Source organism: Danaus plexippus, chromosome 8 (genome assembly GCF_018135715.1).
Source record: "Danaus plexippus chromosome 8, MEX_DaPlex, whole genome shotgun sequence".
NCBI lineage: Eukaryota > Metazoa > Arthropoda > Insecta > Lepidoptera > Nymphalidae > Danaus > Danaus plexippus.
Genome location: NC_083542.1, coordinates 7,683,009 through 7,704,378, shown reverse-complemented (window position 1 = coordinate 7,704,378; position 21,370 = coordinate 7,683,009). Strand labels below are relative to the sequence as shown.

Genomic DNA, 21,370 nt, shown 5'->3' with positions numbered 1-21,370 from the left:
GTGAGTACTCTTATATGACTATTAAAATAAAAATGAATGTCTATTGATTGAATTAATAAAATATAAAAATATATATAAAATAATTATGCTATATTTTAAAGACAATTTAGAATAAACTTGTATGTAATACACAAAACACCTGAGAGGTGAAATAGGTTTCTAAACATTACGACTCCGTCACTAGTTCCATTTAGGAACGTTTGTCACTGTCAGATATTTATCTGTTGTGTGTCAAGTTGTCAATAATTCCTTCTATGTATTTTATCTGTACATTTGCTCAAACGTTCGCCAAACGCTTCCATAAAAATATTTTTTTTTGGTAAAGCAAACGGGCAAGTATTTTGATATCGCGTAACATGACAGCTATTTGTAATTAATTGCGATAGGTGTTAAAAACAACCCAATAAAATGAGTAAGCATATGTATTCCACCGCTAACTTGACCGATAAAGAATTGAAAGAACAAGGAAACAGGTTGTTTAGTTTGAGAAGATTCGAAGATGCTATGAACTGTTACACGAAGGCTATCGTGAGTATAGAGAATGTCTGTCATATTTAAAACAGCAGCCAACAATAAATCCAAAACCAGAATATATCAAATAAGCAATAATATTGCAGATAAAAAATCCATCTGTAGCCACATACTTTACAAATAGAGCGTTATGTCACCTCAAGATGAAGAGATGGGAAGCTACTTGTCAGGATTGCCGAAGAGCCCTGGATATAGACAACAACCAGGTGAAAGGTCATTTCTTTCTTGGCCAGGCCTTGGTTGAGTTGGACTGCTATGATGAAGCTATCAAACACTTACATAGAGGTATTTGTTTACAAAAACTTAAATAGCAATTGAGATGGAATAAAAAAAATTTAATTTGCAATATAACATTTTTATGTAATGTATTTATAACATTATGTTCAGCGGAAAGTGCATTCAAATCTAGTAAAGAAGCCTTTTTTTAACATTATTATACAATTAAAAGTAATTTTGGTGTTATCTATTGAAATGTTTTGAATTAATTATCAATTAGAAAGTCATATTCCAATAAAAGGTACAAATGAAACATGTTTGGAATAATTAGGCAAAAGATCAGCTGATAAACAAAAAAAAAATTATCAAATCAAAAACCTTATTATCTAATCTAATAGATCTGATAACTTAATAATATTGCTTAATTTTATACAAAATTTACAGATAATATTACTTAATACATTTAAGTATAGATTTCAACATTGTTAATTATGTAAAGTGGAAAGTCACTGCAATAAGCCTACAAATTTATATAACAATAAATTTCCAGCCAATGATCTAGCAAGAGATCAAAAGCTGAATTTCGGCGATGACATAGCAGCTCAGATAAGAATTGCAAGGAAGAAGAGATGGAATGTACAGGAGGAGAAGAGAATATCACAGGAGATTGAACTGCAGACTTATTTAAATAGGTGAGTTCATACAAAGTTACAACTAATATTATTGTTTTTTTTTTATATGCCACATTTTTTATTTTGTTTCTTGCCAGATACTTATTCAGTGTAAAGTAAAAAGTACCAATATGTTATTTGTTTAAATGAGATCAGAATTTCTGGATATACATTATGTTACATTTTTCCTACCGTTTTGTTTTTTACTGCAACCAAGATTGCGGTCAGTCAAGATGAAAGTGTCTGAATGTATGTTTGATCATGGTCGCCATTTTAAAGTTAATGAAATATAGGATTAAAATGTCCAGTATTCAAAAGTCATCTTTTAATTTGAATATTTTTATGGAAAAATCATAGATATCAATATGATATTTGTTTTTTCAAAAATTAATATACAGCCCTTATATAAATAGAAAATAGATGATAGGCATATTATATTCATTATCATATTTTATTTTGTTTGTATTGAAGATTTCTGTTTTGTGTAACTTCAGCAGCCAGATAATAACAAAAAAAAAAAACAGTGCCTTTTACGAAAATGCATTAAGTTTCTTTACTTCACGACAAAAAAAAAATATAGCCACATAAAAAAAATTCAACAAAAGGTCTATTTTATAGGATTGAGGATATTTATTAAGTCACACTACAAAATTTTGTATACAAAAATCCACTTTACAGCCAATAGTATATATTTTCGAAGATCCTGTTACTATTTAAGAAGTTCCATGAATTTGAATCACATGTAAGGCTTCCATAAACAAATATTTTTCATTATAATGTCTCTACTTAAATTATATTTGATTGGTATACAATACTTGGAAGTTAAGACATTAATTTTGTTGCCCTGCATTCTCTGTGAGTGCATTTTCTTTATTTAAGTCGGTTACTTTCATTATATATAAAATAGTACTCAATCAGCCGGATGAATTGATGAAACACCAATAAATAAGCCCTTCATAAACATATACAAATATTATTTTATAACAATGCTTGGTTTTCTAAATAGGTTTTGTAAAACTATAGGTTCAGTAGTAAAAATCGTTGATTTACAAATGCCTTTTTTTTTTAATAAATATCAAAGGTAAAATCTCAAAAAAATGCTGGCTGGTGTAATGTTGTTTGAAAAATTACAAAAAAAGAATAAATATTCTAATATTTTTTTGCATTCCTTGCAGGCTTATAAATGAGGACATGCAACGTAGAGTAGAATCAATTAAAATAGAAAACATAAATGAAGAAGAAACCAATAGCAAAATAGCTAAAGTGGAAGAAGAATGCGTAAGTTTATTGAGAATTCATAGAGCCCATTACAATCATTCCATTCAGATCTGTTGTATTAAATTGAAACGATTTTTCAGAACAACTATAGCAGTGAACTTAACAATCTATTTTCAAAAATGGATGAACGGAGGAGGGTGAGTATTTATATAATATCACCTCTATACAGTGATCATGAGCTCAAAGGTTTTTACGGACAAATTAAAAAAAAATCCTTTTAAGGAGTTTTTATTACTGTAAACACGTCATAATGACGTTTGAGAGCCGATTTTAGTATTGCGTGTGAAGCTAATGAGATCATTTCATGTACAACCCACACCGGTAAAGGGATTACATATGAATGGTCCTAAAATAGCTGTCAATGAAAATAAAAGGTTAACTAACGCCAGAAAGAAGTTTCTCGAAGGTTTAACCGAGGCAGTCCTAGCATATTCAGTTTATAATTGTATTCAGTGAGATATTTTTAAATTATTAGTACAAATTGAATCCTTATATGTAATTTAAATTTTTAATCGAATTCAGTAGACATTTTTGAGAAACTAATGCCTGATACACATAAAATGCCGTTTGTTGCACGAACTAGTGATATATATATTTATTTATTTATAGACGTAGAAAGAAAGTTCTCGAAACGTGTCGCGGACAATTCATTTTGCATAAGAAAAATGGCCGCATTCTGTAATACGATAGTTTGCAATAATATTAAGATTTAATTAAACTCAATGTTACATAAAACTAACCGTTTTAGAAAAGGTTATTTCTCACATAAGTATTATGTAATGGTTCATGTTTGTGACGTCTTTTTAACGGAATCGATTTTTTTGATATGAGATGTCCATATCAATGTAAAAAATTACGAAGTCCTTTATAGACACGGTTAAAGTAGTGAAACTTAGCATCTAAATGTACATGTAACCAGGGTTTAAACGCTCCAAAAATATGGCCCATGAGTCATCACATCAGAGACTCATACAGAAATATTTTCTAGAAACGCGATGTACCAGACTATCTATGCGGCAAAATAAGCTTCGAGATTCTGAACGAGCCTGTCATCACGCCTAGCGGGATAACCTATGAGAAGAAAGACATTGAGGAGCATCTCGAGGTAATAATGATAACTATTGTAAGGGAAATTACGATTAGCGCCAGTATTCATAAGATAAGGTAAGGTCAGCGATTTATTACACTACGTAGAAGTTTACAGTTTTTCATTCACAAACCCAGGGTGATACTGGCAAATGCAAATATTTGTGTATGAGAAGCTTAGAATTTTCTGCCTATAGGAGGTCAATGAAATAGTGAGAAGGGCACTGATTAGTACTTTTAGAGGAATTGGAGGGAGCTAATGGTATCGTGACGTCATTGAGTATGTTATAAACAAGGAATTTTTTTGAAGATGTCTTAGAGATGTGGCAAGCTTAAATCAGGGTGAAAGATGAAAATTGCTGGACATTGATCAGGACCGAGGCATTTAAATAAGAATCACCCCTTAGAAATGTTTTCCTGAATATAGATTCTTTAGGAGAATAGAGATACGCAATAAGATATCGCTGACTGTTTAAAATTAACTGTAACAAACTGGTTATAGAAATAAATAAGTTTGTGTTTGCATAAAAAGATACTTGAGAGGGTAGTTTTTTTTAAATATTTTAATACTTATAGATATATAATATATATGTATGTATAATTATTGAAAGTTTTTGGTCTTTATTTTAGCTTATGATTAATGTAAAGCATTTAGAACGCATGCCACAAAAAACATGGGTTTAATAAAGAAATAGATATTTTTTTTTACAAAAATATGTTTAATTTCAGCGCGTCGGCCATTTCGATCCTGTGACACGTGTGAAGTTAACAGCGGATCAGCTCATACCTAACTTCACTATGAAGGAGGTTGTGGACGCCTTCCTCCAGGACAACGAGTGGGCGCTCGATTATTAATCGATTTGATATCGATTTTACCGCCATAGTGATTACGTCACTAGCCATAACCGACATATCTATACAATCACACCTATTTATGAAGGTCGGTTTGATTATTAAAAAGTAAAAAGTCACCTGTTTTTGTTTTAATTGTTGAATATAAAAACTATTTTATTAACCGTAGATTCAATATTGACTCGATTCATTAACGTATTGGATAGGAGGGTAGAAACATTTTTTTTAATGTTCCTAATTTAGAGTGACCTGTGACGTAATTGCCATGACGTGTGACGTCACAACATTTAACACGTAGTCTAAGTTTTTCATATATAAACCATTAATTAAACAATTAGATATTTTGTACGCGTCATTCAATATTTAATGATAACACTTTAATATTCAAAAAAAAACTGTTTTTTCATTTTACTTGCAATGAGTATTTCAACACAGCTTAGATTTTTTCAATGAAGGTAATTTAATTTTATTTCATACTAAGAAAACTATGTACTTCTTATTGAGGCTACATTGTTTTAATTCTTCAGGATAAATTTATCAAATAATTTTTGTATCTGTGAAGTGTGACAGATATTTTTTTTTTAATAGAAGATTTTTATTTTAAAATAATTTTTAAATGTAAATATTGGCTAATTTTACTTTGTATCCGATGTCATTTTATGTAACTTAAGTTTTATTTTAAGGTTAGGCGTTTATGTTAAGAATTGATGAACTTTATTTAACATCTGCTTCCATTTCGTTATCAGATAACAATTAATATTAAGAAAAATACTTAGAACTCGAGATCGCTTCAGTCGTTTTAAAAAATATTTTAGTTCCATCACTTGCTTATTTATTGTTCAGACATGGTAACACTGGAAGACAATTGTTTTATAAGACTATAATAAACTCGGAAGAATTAGATGAATACTCTTATTTATTTATTCCCCAAGTATTTTTAACCTTACTCTTAGATTTTTTGATTTTAAATGCCAAAGAAAATATCAAACACGTACGATTTATCAGTATTTCTGAAAGTCTGGGTGGCTTTGTGAAAGGAAAATCAGCAAAACGCAAAAGGCGTTACACGGTGTGTCCACTGCTCTATAATCTTGACATGCATTACCTGACAGCGAGCATACAAAAAGAGTGACCCTGTTACCTGCTCTACGAAGACGACATTGCTATACGATATTATTATTAGAGATAGCCAAGAGGAACTGAAATAAGAAATAAATTAATATATATTTGGAGAGATTCCCTAAAAAATGAGAATACTAAAATAGGTACATGTCGGCAATAGACCGAGAAGATGTGTTGTTACTCAACTGACAGTCAACATCAGTCTGGAGATATGAACAATGCCCGAAGCCATCCCTCCCTCCAATGACGTCCTAAGCCGAGGTCCGGCCTCTTAGAGGCACCCTCGGGACGAGCGTTCTCCCGGGACCGTTCAGACCCGAATTTAACAGATAGGTCCCACCGTTCAACACGCCCCGTCCGGTGATGCTGTCAAAGTTATTAGGGCTAACAGAAACAGACAAGTCGAAACTAAAAAAATAACATGTGAAATTGATCGCTTCAAATATTTAGGTTCGGTCGTCACAAAAGATTGACTCTGATTTGACCCACTTCATTAACACCAGCTAGACAATGTGAGTGCTTGGGTGTGTTGTGCGAAAACAGGATGCCGGTGCGGGTTAAGGGAAAGGTGTATAAGACAACATTACACCCACCCTTAATCCATGATGATACATACTGGCCCATAAAGAAGACAGAAGAAGACCAAAAACTGCACAACAGTATTTAAGATTCTTAGATTGGCAGGAGGCATCTCTTGCTAATAGAGTGAGGTATTCAAAATACTTCTGGGTAAAAGTTTGTGGGTACAAATAAAGGAAAAATTACAGTTAATATCTTAATTAATCCAAGTAATGATGTTAAGTGACAATCACATTTAATTCTACCTATTATTAATTTTTACTTTCTTCTTCAAAAGTCTTACAGCTGTAATCTAAATTACAACGGCATGATGTACCTTCAGATTACGAGAACTCCTTTATTTATTAAAACTCTACAAATACTTTAAAAGTTTGTACAAGCGAAGTCGGGGCTAAAGATAGTATGGCAACAGTAAATGCTGTCTTGTTTTATTGCAGTAACAAAGCATACTATTTTTACCAGAATATTCCTTATAGTTGATACAAGCTACGAAATTGCTACGAAAATCTACGATATGCTACGAGGGGCCTACAACAGCTAGTTTTTACTCTTACCATATACAAAAAACATACGAAATTTTCGACGTCTGTTAGAATAAATTAAGTTATATAATATATTTAATGTGCAAAGAATTAATTAATTATGCAATATTTGCATATAACATACTACTAATGGGCTATTGCTTACTTTACATCTAACATTTTAATGTAGCTGGAAATGGTATGCCTGTTTCTTACAATATTAGTTAGAAAGTATATTTTATAAAAATTCTTTGCAACTGTTGCGACATCTACAATTGTAGTAGGATTGATGTCTGGTTGTGACAGCTGTCTTGAATCGCTCACAATAGAAGGGGTAAGCGTTCGATCATAACTTTTGTAATACATAAAGGATTTGCAGTTTTGAAATATAAAACCACTCCGTTCATTAGAATAACACAGTTAAAAATGTAAGATAAATAAAAAAAAAACCTTTGTAGATCTTTAAGTCAGTAGAACTATTTTAAATTCACTATATATTAAAGAAAAATCTTCTGTCTGAGAGTATGCTAGAAGCCTGTAAGTCCAATGGGGAGTTGCTCAGTTAAAATTAAGTATTATCTAAGAGACATATACTTATCATGTGCTTGATTGGTCTAAGCTTTTAAAAGCATATGTAAATATAATTCCATAGTAATATAATATAATAATTACGAATGTAACTTTGTATGACTGTTTCGTTTAAGGGCTATAATGCATGTAATGTAATACTAAATGTAATACTAAAATGTATTTAAATGTTGATTGAAAACATATATAAATATATATTAATTGGGTTTTTGCTTTGTGTTTGAGGAATAAATGTTGTGTCATAAGTAAAGCAATATTATCCGTCAATTATGAATTTCAGGAAGAAAATATAGAACGAAAAATTTCATCGACAAGAGTAAGATTCGACATGTAACATAAGCTAATGTGATCTGACTCTGTGTTTGATTCCGTCTGTTAACAATTTTATATATTTCCTTTAAATTTAAATTTTATTCAATAATTCAGCTCAACATAACTTTTAAAATAAAATTATATGAATTTAATGTAATAACAATAATTCTTTAAAGTTTTTTTTTTAGTTTCAATAGAACTACATTTTTTTATTTAATTTTAGTGTTAGTTTAATTTAGTGCAGTAGCGTTAGTTACATTTCACATACGGAGTTTTTCTTACCAGTCTAAATATAAGCATAGTTAAGAGTTCCTATAATTTGTTATGCCAATTTTAGAATTACGTCTCTGATCGTAACAAAGAAATTTTTATTGTGATAACTTGTTCATGAGTTACAAACTAATTTTGCAAATCTATATTTTAAATTCGTTTAAAATATAGGTTTCGTTTTCTCAGACGGCTTATTTGTATTTGACTTAACGGAGGTTAGACATCATAAGTTGACACAATGATTGTAGGTTTATTTAGAAAATGATGAGTTACCACTTACCTACCTCCTGAGTTGCGATCGCTTTCTTGCGGAACATAGTCACAATTTACTTGTATTGAAGATCTTCAAGAATTATTTTCAAACGCCGGTGTTAATAAATAATATTTTGATAAGATGTAACTTTGTTTTCTCTGAGAAAAGAAAGTTTTGTGATTGTTTTTCAACTTTGTGTATAGTATTTACTTAATAATTAATTTTGGGATAAGATTCTGAAGGGGAGTAAAAAAATTATATTATATCGTCTGGTCGCTAGGTCTTTCTCAGCTGGTAAAAGAAGCTATAAGGGATGTGGGTGACTATACGGGCAATGCCTGGATCTTCTGGATACGCCATCAAAGCCGCATCCCCGTTGCGAACCGCTGATAACCATCTGGTCTGTATTAATATATACTTCCCCTGATTACTTTTCAAAGCCAATTTTTAAAAATTATAAAAAATAAAAGGCAATGGATTTCAACTAAAAGGCCATGAGCTAAGCTGTGTCTCGTCTCCCGAAACATGAGCTCACACTTCGTCCGTCCGAGGTTACTCTCGCTCTTAAATTTCTTATTCTCGATCAGTTACTCGGAGTCTGTTATTTCGAAAATATCTAATTTAAAATGACATTTGGCATCTAAATTACCTATATTTATAATTGATAACTTTTTACGGGGATTCCCAAAATGCAGCGTCTAAATGTTTTGAGAATCTTATTTATATGCAAAAAAAAAACACGTGTACGAAATATTAATAAAACATATACACATGAAAACACTTTTAAAATATTAAAAAAATTGTTTGAATACTTTAAGAAACATTAAAGAAACGTGGAGATTAAAACTGAAATCTTAATCGTATCTATTATTTTTAACATCTCGTCCGGTTTAATGAAGTTTTGAAACGTATAAACGCCTCAATTCTTCTCATAACTGTTATTATTCGAATACATGTATCAGTCAATCCGTCGTATTTAAAGTTCAATGTACTGTCTGTCATAATAACGCCGTAAAGTAACAGTTCTGTGGTTTAAAGCGAGTCTCTTGCCAAGTGATGTTAACATGTTAATGTGGAATATGTTACAATATCATCTGTTGCGTCCGCCTGGCTACTATCCAGAGCATTCAGTTATATGTCATACGAAAAAATACTATAAATATTAAGTCTTCTGTAATAAACGTATAATATATGCTATATGAGTTTGTTTATTGTTTACGTTGATAACAGTATATCTTGAGCAAGTAACCCGTTAAGTCTCTGGTTCCAATTACGTCGTCTTTATTTGTGGTTTATAGATGTGGTAACTACTGGTAAGATGTTATAACTACGTAGTCGTATCACGACTAATTATGAAGTGTAGTCAAACGTACATCATTTTATTAACAGTTATCAGTTCAGTAACAAACCATTTTAGCGTAGATAGTATAAGAGCTTCTTAAGATCAAATTACAATTGTCCCAATTCAAGCTAATATTTTAATAAAATTTTTATGTACATCGGTTTTCTTGTTTGTAATTATATTATAATTATAAAATAATTTTCATCAAATCTTTATAATAGTATTGTAATAATTATTGAATATTAACCTCCTTGATGTAGATACGTAAATTAATTAAAAATTAAAACTTATAATCGTCTATTGAAAAGAAACCTTACAAATGATTTAAAGATTCCACTACAATATGGGCATGTATGAAATTATAATTTATTTAATATTATATAGAAGTAACTAACGTGTTCAGTTGAATTTAAAAAACATATTCAAATGAGATGAAGAGTATTAATAGTAGGAGAGTTTCAATATAAATCGTTTACATGATCGCAAGGACTTGTCTGATATAGGTCGTGCAACGCATCGACCTCAGAAAATGCAGATAGGTGGGAACCGGGTCAAGGCTTTGCATAAAATGACAGGAAAAACAATCCTTGCTGGGGCTGATATTATTTTGCATAAAAACTGATTTTTTTTAATATTCTATTCGAACCCATTAGAAGGTGTTAAATAAAAAAATTCTCAGTAATAATAATAAATTTTATTGAATTACTCTATTGTCTATATATAGCATATAAAATATATATTCGTAAAATTGTTATAGCTTGCATTGCGGTAGACTTGCATTGGGTCAAAAAAATATGAAGTAAAGTCAACTGGTTAATGAGCTACGTCGTTGTCAATTGACCGAGGACTTTATTCTGTTTCACTAACTGGAGACAAGAAAGCACTTCAAGAGAAAAATAAATATAAAACATCTCCAATACCAACAAAATTTAAATAAAAAATTACTTCGCAGCAATTGAGTCACCTTATATATTTGGAAAATTCGTCTTTGCTAATTCTAAGATCACACACAAAGTTAAATTTACGAATATCAACATAGGATATGTGGATAGAAAAAGCACGATCAAAAATGTGTTCTATTAGAATATACTCACAAAAAATCTCCTAAATAATACAAAAATAACATTAAAAAACAAAATCAACAAATGTTTCAAACTTTAATTTTATCAGTAAACAAATTTATGTCATCCCTAAGCCTAATAACGTAAAGATTTTTTATCTGAAGTCGACAAATCGGTTCTCATTCAAGATAATCCGATAAATCGATTATGATACAGATTAACAAACCAATTCAATAATGGCTAAAAAGTTTCCAGTCGGCTCTTACTATGGAGATAAATTAAATTTTAATTAAAATATTACAAGCGTCTATTGGCGGCACCCGATTGTATCACGCACGCGCAACAAAACGCCCATCCCTTTGATGAGTTTGTGTTCTGTGAGATTTTATACGTTAATTGTAAACAGATATTTAGTATTGGGGTAAGATCTTGATGTATATAAGTCACACGTTCATGTAAAGATTTAAACATAGATATTTATGTGTATTGTTATCTATTATAAATGTTTATTAAAATATAGCACTCCGCCGGTATTATTTTAAAAGGGTTTTCCAGCAATTAATATTATTTCTGACAATTATATGATAATCGCTTTAATGTGGATCAAATGAAACTTATATAGGTAAAAATTAAAAAAAAAAGTACCTGTTAATAAGTATTCAATATATTTTACAAACAATCCTATAAATAATTGTTTGATTCTCCTTTTCGTTTCTGCTTTAGTATATTATGTATTAAAAACGTTACGAAATTAACTTGTAATTTAAAAATTACGTTTAGAGACAATTTTATGATGTTAGACGATTGTAATGTGTTCACAAATACGCTAATGACTGGTGTTAAACAATAACAGTAGCATATCGGACAGGTGGTGTTTATTGCGCAGGTCGCTGGGTCTGGAGGGGCGTCCGATTCATGTTTACGGGGCCGTCAGCTGTTCGGAATGTCCTTCCGCGCTCGCGCCGCATCGATTGATTGATACCATCATACCACGTGTTGGTACACTGTTCACTGTACTGAGTTCAGTCTCGCGGCGAACGCCGGCACGCCCGCACGCATCAATGGATACACGGTGACCGCTCACAAGTAAGTATCCTGTGAAGTGTCCATGTTTACGTAATATAGGTGTGTTCCTGATTATAAGGTACGTTAAGGTTATACGTCACCGTTTCAGAGGTAAATTTATACGGTAATATTTTTTCTCTGTATAGAATCGTGTAAGTGTATTCGGTTTCGAAAGAATCGCTTCTTAGGAGATGCGAGCTTTGATGGCGGTTTTACGTCCTTGGGACGATCGTTTCGCTGAATGGGCTCAGAATTATCCTTAGAAATAATTAATTCGGCCATGAGTACCTTGTAAAAAAAAAAATTGAATGAGATATCAGCATTGAAATCATTATTAGTAAGGCATTTAAATAGTAATAGCTATTGTCAGATATATTTTTTTAATTTATAAATCTTGCAAGGACGAATATTCTGTCTGAAGGAATGGGAGCGTACAAAATGTCGAATCTCAGAATTTTCTGTGAAACACAGGTTTTATTTCATGAAATATATGTTTCTGAATAATAATAAAAGATGCCAAAGTTCTTACGTAAATCTCAAAGCTGAAGCTATCATTGTTTTTCTAAAACAGTTTTGCAATGATAAAGATGAGCAAGAGATTGTAAACAGGCTCTTATCCGATAAGTGGAGCCAAACAAACCAATAAATAACACAGAATTTATTGATATAAGTATTGAAGCGGTCACATTTTGTTTTTGGACATAATATTGAAGTTATCTTTGTATTAATATATTTATATTACCAGTTGGTTTGTTTGTTGTAATGAAATAATAATTTTTAATTTAAATGAAGGCGAACTTTGTCTTCATAAATCAATTTGGTACTTCTGATTTGGTTTATTTATACCTATTTTAGTATATTTTGATTTCTTGACAAAGTACGAGTATAGTAATCAATAAAATTATATCAACATATCCTTTGGAAATAATAAAAATTGTAAGTAATCTGATACCGGCATCGTTGTAAAATCAAACTAACTACTTTTATTACCTCAATAAATTTATGAATAAAAATTACTACTTTGGAAGCACTCATTTATTGTCTAATCGACCTTTGTCTGTTCAAACATTAAACAATTCAGTTAAATATAAAATTTTTACACGACACGTAATAAGTAAAATTTGTTACCAGTCGTAGAGATCACTTAGTCCCTCTACCACGATATTATTGTCTTAGCTGTTGTGGATAAGAAGTATAAAATGAGGTTATTAATTATATGCATTTCTATTGACAACACATAACAAACGATTTAAATACGTTAATAGTAGTTTTTAGTTCCATATAAGTTATTTATTTCGTTAAATTAAACAATCAGATTCAAAGTATCTGCATATGGGCGTCTCTGAATGACAATTACCGTTTAGATCCGCTGGTCAGAGCTAGTCAATCATTATAATCTTTCCATTTAAGAGCAAAATGTCGGTCTATCAATCCGCCGCTGCATAATAACATGCCGCACCCACTTTCCCTATTATAATATAAGTTATGTACTCAACTATAACTTGTAACTTTTCGACTGATTCCCCAGAATTTGTGAGTGAATTTGCTTCATATAGAATGGTAAAATTATAACTAATCCATTCAACATAACAAAGCGTTTCTAAGCGATGTATGTGATTTATGTTTCTTGATTTTCTTAAATTCAAAACGTGGGTTTTACACTAAGTCATTACTTAAACAATAACTACTAAAATAATGTCAAAGGAGTATCTAAAAATTATAAATAAATAAATGTCGTAACGATGCTCTAATGTCACAGTTATAAAAGGCTTATAACTGTGACACTTGATGTAATTATCATAATATAATATATATTTTATGTTCATCTTTTAAGTTGATTAGTTGTAGGATAGATGAGTTATCACATGTTAGATTGTAGGGCAAAGGTAAACATTTGGCATCACAAAGTGTGCTTGTACGTCATAACACAAAAAAAAAAATATTCAAAGTAAATGAAACAAGCATTAAAATATGTGCCGTTTAATGTTTCACGAGTAAAGTCCTTAAGGGTCACTTTACACTTTACAGCAGTTCTGTTGTAACGCACAAGACTTTTAAGGGTCATACAATACTGTGGTAAAATATCATAAACTGTTACACAACTTTAAACCTTATTGTTGACCTGAATTTTGCTTAAACTGTTTTATGTTGCGTGTTGCGTCACATAAAACATTAATCAAGTTTGAGGACAGTTAAGGAATTACATATGTTGATTTGTGTTAGAATGTCGCTTCTGTACTATTTCCAGTGTAGTAATTGTTTAAATTTGCTTTAAAAACTAGGTACTTATTTTATATGAAACTTGGCGACTTTCGGTGAGGAGATGTGTCTATACCTTTATTTTTTCGTATCCTATATCCAACTTAAAAATACCTTCCTCTTACAAATAAAAGACAGTGAATGAGTAAAAAAATATATCTATCTTATTCTTCATCTTTGAATCCTTTTGTTGTTGTCATGGCCTGTGGCGATTTTTTCCCTTATTTACTTTGTACACGTATTATATACTTTGTATATAATTTTATATTGAAAATATTAATATAAAAATAGTTTTATCTTTTGATTCTCATGACACAGTATATTCGAATTTAAGGGTTTGTTTGTAAGATTGCTTTTTAGCGATAAGGCGTCCAGTCCCACATTTTTTTATATTGACGAATATTTTTTTTCTCTTTTGCATTTCATAATATTTATTATAATTTGTCTATTTTTTGTTGTTTTTTTACCATACCGATGTCATAAATTCTTGCGTTGAATGTCATGTTCTGGTCATAAATAAAAAAATATATACAAATATCTCCGTTCCTATTTTAAAATACTTTTTTTTTTTCAGTTCAGATTTTCAATATTTAACAAGGGATACATACGAAAATATAATAATTTTAACGTACGTAATATATTAAATAATTATAAACAATGATATTAGTTATAACTATTTGATATTTACTATATTAACAGTTCTGTACGTGGAAAATATACCATAATGTAAGTTTTATGTAACCAGATTAAATTATTTGATATTTTTAAGTAATCGGAATCAATTGAAACATTTTAATTTCGAATACGACTAAAGTACAGCTACAGTTTAGTATGTTCACATGTTAATACAATTCAAGTTATACTTCGCAAACTCGGTGCTACCAAACCGAACTATTCACTACAGTTGAGTTCATGAAAATTAACGAAGACAAGTCGAAATAGGTAACCTAAAATACGTCGATGATTTATGCATTATTTATACTTTAACTACAAAGTTCCGAATCCAGTTTCGGTAACCATCTAAGAACTTTGCTAAGTAACGTAAATGCAATCACGAATTCCATTAGTTCAAATCTAAGGTGTAACTTGATTAGTTCTGAGTTATCTGTTTTCTTTGTAATGTTTGCTCTGCTATATGTCGGTTTTATTCTGTCGTTATTCGTTAACTGACCCGATTGAATTCTTAATGTCAAAAATTTACAGCTAGAAAGAGATTTTATAGCGACAGACCGACGTTTAGCAATTATGTATACTAGAATGTATGTTTTGAAGATAAGCATAATACGTGATTTAGAATTTTCACAATAGAAATTGCACGCATGGTTCTAAAACAATCAGTCTATGTTCTATAATATCGAACTAATATATTAGTTTCCTTTACTAACAAATGTTCTCCTATTCATTCATTTATTATTCTTTCCATGTATCTAAATGTACATAACATTATAAAACTAAAATGTCATGTAAGCTCTTCCGTCAGTCTCATGGGGGTTCACCAACAAATACACGCCATGACTTTTACACGCCTCCTTAGCGTAACGTCAATCACATTAATAAATGTTTAAAACAATTCCTCAGTGGGCATGCGGTTTTGTTTATGAATATAAAATATTTCATGAAAAGAATACTATCGCTCTATTTGTTCAGTCAACATTTTTTCTCCACCTGCCTCTGTCATGACTTTTCAGGTATACTTTTTAAAAACAGTTTTTCATTCATGACAGTGGTTATGTTTTCTTTAAATGTTACTTAAAAAGTGACAACATAGTGCTAGGTCTATACTTCTACTAAAATTACACCTGTAACTTTTTTGATAAATAATAGCTATATAATCCAACAGCTATGAAAAATATTTTTGTTAGGATTTGAGTAACATAAATACATTTTTCGGTGGTTATTTGAAGACAAAAATATCGATGCTTGGCCAAAGTATCTGCTTTATATTTAATAGCGTCTGACATTTATATAAAATGTATGTACGTGTAAAGTATAAATGTTGTGTAGTAAAATGAAATCATAGATAAATAAGTGTCCGCACACTCTTTTTTCTTGACGTTTCTGTAATACTATCCATAATAAGATTTATGTGAACAAAATATATAGGAGTATAAATTGATCTGTCGTTGTTTTCTTTGAAGTTGTTTAGTTATTAATTTTTCATTAAGTATTTATAAAAGACGGAGAATCATTGTTGAGTTTGAGCTATCGCACGTTTTTTGTTGAAATAGCATTAAGTAATATATATTAAATTCTATTATATATACATTTAAAATTATATTTTTTTGGATATAAGTATTGTTCGCTTTTTACAAACTTCTTTATCTATTGCATTAATTACGTTATTTTGATGTTAAATAAATGTACGCAGTGCATTATAGGTATATACGAGACGTTACTATGATATAATTTGCCAATCATTTTCAAGCTTTAATCCATCCATATATCAATATATGTATATACTAATGTATACATATTAAAACGCAAAAAAGTGAAAAATATTCCACCGTTGTAGTTGCGTACAGTTTCATTAATTTATGTATTCAAATGTAACCATACATGTTCATTTGTAACCGCACACAAACGGTGGAAAATTCGTTCATTCATTAAATGGAAATGTACAGGGAAATGGAGATTGTACTGTGTAATAAATATACTACAGGCTGCGCATAAATCTTTATGTAACTGTCCCACTGCTCTGACCCTTTAATTAAAACGCAACTTCCGTTAACGTATATCCGTCATCTATTGTTGTTGCGTTTCATGTGTGTTATGTACAAGAATCATGACTTTTCCTCTTTAAATGAAATTAGTTTCTATAAATAGTCTATCCAAATGAAAAATAGTTAGGAGATGAATTGAATATTGACTTTTAAATCCTTTTATAGATGTTTTTGTAAAACAATTTTTTTAGTTTCAAAGTAACCATGTTTTCTGTGCTTTTAATTATTGATATGTATATATTTATATACAACTTTTAAATAAAAAGGAAGTTCATCCTTCTGTTTGTCATTAAAACAGTTGAGATTTTCAAATAATTTGATGTATTACTTAAAGGACCAAATGTTGTTAAACAAATTTCATTTCAAAAGTACTTAGGGCTAGCCTAGAGGAAAACCTTTAATTTTCTTTTAATTACTGAGCAAAGGTATGTATAACTAGGAAATAAGTAAAAGTATGAAAGGGCTAACCCTTTTCAATCATATACACTTACTCAAAGGTTTATGTTTCTACAAACAGGAAAATAAAATATCCTCGTCCATAAAATATAAGGAAAATAAAAAGCTGGAGGCAAAATATATTTAAATCCACATAAAATAATGTTCTGTAGCTGTGTGCTCGTAACGCCAAAAACCACTATATATATATCAATATGTTTTTTCGAGTTTTATCTTTTAGACACTTTAGTCCTTATACTAATATCTAATGTTTTCGGATGTACTTATTTAAATGAAACTAAGTTTATCGGAGCGTTTTCATTATTTTGTTTCTACATGATCACGATGTTTAGATTTCTTTGCAGTAACCGTGGTCACGCGCAAACGGTATGAAAGTGTCTGTCAGTAAATCTTGTGATTTGTCATCTCCGCTATCTCCGCTAACAATTTTTTAACTTTCTAGCATACTGCTCTGGATTGAGGTTTTGCAGTGTGGTGACAGACATGGGATTTAATATTTTTATGACCTCTCATCTCAATAGGGATAGGGTTCCCACGTGCTAGATAATTGCCAGCCATCTTCAATGTTGAAATTACGATATTTTGGTAATGTATGTTGCTGTTAGCCTTGCGGCTGGCTAACGGAGAGAGTGGGCGAGTGCCGAGTCCGGCCCGTTATGAAAGGGCCTGTAGTCACCACGAAATTAGGATGTCTTTTAATTTCAATAGCCCTGTGGATTGATCTCGGTATGTACCTATCTTCACGAGCGAGGATCTGTGGTTTGTGGTTTAATATATTAGAGAAGAGAGCTGGCAATTATCCAAAACCTGGGACCCAAAATCCTAGAATCAATAACCTGGGATCAAAATGATCAAAACACCGCCAGACCTCAAGACACAGGAAGCGCACTCTGCATGCTTCCAGAGTAGTATGCTAGAAATTTAAGAAATCGTTTAAGGTAGATGATACATAACAAGACTTACAGACACTTCCATCGCGTTTGTCCATGATCACGGTTGCTGCAAAGGAACCTAAATATTGGGATTTTGTAAATATAAAATAATAAAAAAGGCGTAGTATCCGATAAAAATACATTTTATTTTAGTCCTTATTACTAAAATAAAAAATTTTGATGTTTTCATCTACTACAAAATTATTTAACATACAACCATTTTTTTAGCAATATGTAATCTGTGATGTGTTTTCTTTCATATAAGAAAACTTTGTCATTTATAGAATCAGTCGGTAAATTTCTCTTACAACTATTCGATACGTAATTTAAGGAGAAAATCTTTTAGGATACTGCTTCCTCCCGGTTCCAGATTTTACAAGTTATACTTTTATGACTTTAGTTAAAGAATAGCCCGATACCTGGTAACCTAAATTCTAAAACAATCCAAGAGCATAGAAATATTGTGAAATATTTAAAAATTTTCACTACGTTTCCGTTGATAGGTGTAACGGAAAGACATTCTCTCGCGAAAGAATTTTATAAATAACTCGCCAAGTTTCCTGTAAACTGTGAGAGAATCGCTAACTTTACATCTATTTCGTACGGGATGCCAATCGATTTTTGCTGCTAGAACACTGTAGAATTTAAGGCAAATAGGAAAGGATTAAATTTATGAAATTTGATGGTTCCTACTGTATGGAAAATGAAAGGAATTGTTAAGCAATCTTTCTTCGTCACATTAAATATAGAAGAGACAGCATTTTTGCAAGTGTGTCTATGCCAAAAAATAAAAAACCCTGGGGAGCATACTCGACTGCATACTTTTTATGTACAGTTTTTGTACTTGAACAATATAGTTTAACAGTAAGCTTGTAATTCTTAGTTATCATTGTTCTCGTATTTAAACAGTGTTACTGGAATGTTAAAGATATTTTCTAGGGAAAGAGTAATCCATAGATCCTTCCCATTAATCAGTTAATACACGTGGCACTTTTTTCCTCGCGACAGATCCGTAATGGTTTTTGTGTTTGCAGTGTGAAGTACTGTTTATTTGTTCGTGTTCACGAAATTTGAAATTTATATTGAGAAAACTATTTTACTTTTGTTTGAATTAAATCTATGTTGCTCATATCAGTTTATCATTCTATTCTTTGTAGAGGAAGTGAAATTATTTCTTTATGTAATTCAGAATTACACAAAAAAACTTTAGAGAAATGACTGCTTCTAAATCTTATATAGAATTTCTAACATCAAATGTAGGTATAGTGAAGTTATCTTTAAAAAAGAAAGCTTTCTTTGTGTTAAATTAAGCAAAACCTTTGTACTTACATAGGTTCATCTATTGGGACTAGCAAGTGCATGGCTATTGCAAATTGAGTTGATTCTATTTAGATTTTTCTTTGGAAGTTACGAATACTAGATCGCTGACCTACATCCGACGAATGTCGGCCAGATGCTTACACACCTGGAGTTTGGGAGTTGGCACCGTTTGGGGTTCTGTTGAATAAGGAATAAACGACTCGATTCCTAGATTGACTTCCTATGATGGTGTTGTGTAGATTTTGTTGATAAAAAAAATCTCTAAAACATCAAATGATTTATAGTTAGTTTTTTTGTTTAATTTTCGTTTCCTTTAAGCTAGCTAGCCCCTACTATGTGAACCATAAAACGGGCGGCTGGATATTCTATCCACATAGAGATCTAAGTCGATTATGAAGTAGTAACGAACATAGCGTAGTAATAAATCCTCACTCTCAAATGCGGGTTATTATTATTAAAAATATTCTTTCTATTTTATCATAAAAGTAATTTAACTTTTGTTTTTTAAAACTATGTTCCTTATGTCTAATATACTTAGCTTGAAATACTTTTAATAATTATATTAATTAAAATTTAAATCAGCATTCGCAAGAAGCGCTTTCTGTCGGATGTTTTTTCTAAATTAGGATCATTTAAAAAAAAATAGGTGTGCAAGAACGCATATGTACCTTAGTTCTTAAAATATTTTTTCTTTGGATTAAAAAAATCATGTTAAAAAAAATTTCTTTACTTCGTTAAAATATGTATAATTTAGTTTCCTTAGTATCTTAACAATTAGGTTATAAAGAATAACTTTTAGATTAAATATTATGTTCAGATAATATCTATTATGAGCCATATTGTCTGAAAACTCGGTCCACCTGCGCTTGAAGCCGTGACTTTAATTGATTGAATTCATTACTTAGAGATCAATGCGGATGCATTTGCGATAAAGCAATAGTTATTTTTACCGTAAATTTTTAACAATCAGATAAAGTTTTTAAATTATAATTGTTACTGTACTGTTAAATGAGAATATATGAGCGGTATTTGCTTGAAAATTATGAAATTTTAAACTAAATTTTAAACATATAAACAGTTTTAATATCATTTTGCTGAGGGGCAGATGAAATATGAGAGTGTATGTCAAGCGGTTAAAATTAAAATATTAATATAATGTTTTAGTTGATTTAAGCTTTTAAATTCTGCTTGAAAAACTACTTAAAAAAAAACGTTATCAAATTGTTTCAAAATGTATTAATATATTATACTGTTGTGTGTAATTTTTTCATTGGGATTTCAGTAAAATTAAATTCCTAAAGACTAATAAACGAACATTTCTATGTTATTACTTGCATGCGACCTTCAAAGAAGTTTCTTATACGGTAACGAAATTCAAACTACCACAACTCTTAATTGCTTATTGGGCAACAGCCGAATTATCCACATCGCCAGCCTTTGGCAAACATCATGACATTAATATAGCAACTATTCGGCCGTGAACAATGAATTGTTCTGTTTACATTCTTACTTATAGTTTTGAGTTACCTACACGCTATCGCAGAATATACGATGTGATATTTTAGACAAATAATACCTAAGATATCGCATATGTGACTTTTTGATCAAGGAGTGTGTTGTTTTACTTAAACGATTTAAATACAGATTTAAGTTTAAACGATGTGTGAGTCATTTAAAGAAATGTTTACTTTTCACCCTAAAAGTCATTTTAAGGATACGATTTTCACGAATTTAAAAAATGGCTTTATTTGAATATTTCTTTGGTTTCCTTAAATAGTATTAATTCACAATTGTTTTTGTAACGTTTGAATTAAATAATTTCAATACAAACGCCCGTTTTAAAAATATATACCCATACTATATTGTTATTTCTGTGAAGAATGTATAAGCTGTGTGATTTAAATATTTATGGCCGTTAGGTAGCGCGGTATATTGT

At 30.5% G+C, this 21,370-nt stretch overlaps 2 protein-coding genes across 3 annotated transcripts in view; both read left to right on the top strand.

The window, feature by feature from the left end:
* The first annotated feature begins 252 nt into the window (after positions 1 to 252).
* Positions 253 to 5,541, top strand: LOC116771321 (E3 ubiquitin-protein ligase CHIP). The gene is made up of 7 exons (XM_032663151.2): positions 253 to 528; positions 618 to 816; positions 1,298 to 1,439; positions 2,594 to 2,696; positions 2,777 to 2,833; positions 3,685 to 3,801; positions 4,512 to 5,541. The coding sequence occupies exons 1-7, from the start codon at positions 409 to 411 to the stop codon at positions 4,635 to 4,637; spliced, it is 864 nt and encodes a 287-aa protein (XP_032519042.2). The 5' UTR covers positions 253 to 408; the 3' UTR covers positions 4,638 to 5,541.
* Positions 5,542 to 11,677: 6,136 nt separating this feature from the next.
* The window catches only part of LOC116773829 (uncharacterized), a 69,922-nt gene continuing 60,229 nt past the window's right edge, over positions 11,678 to 21,370 (top strand). The window contains exon 1 of one of the 2 annotated variants that reach the window (XM_061521316.1): positions 11,678 to 11,768. The gene's annotated coding sequence lies outside the window, so the exon portion shown is untranslated. Of the gene's footprint in view, positions 11,827 to 21,370 lie in introns of both variants that reach the window. The other variant, XM_061521317.1, reaches the window with a different exon arrangement.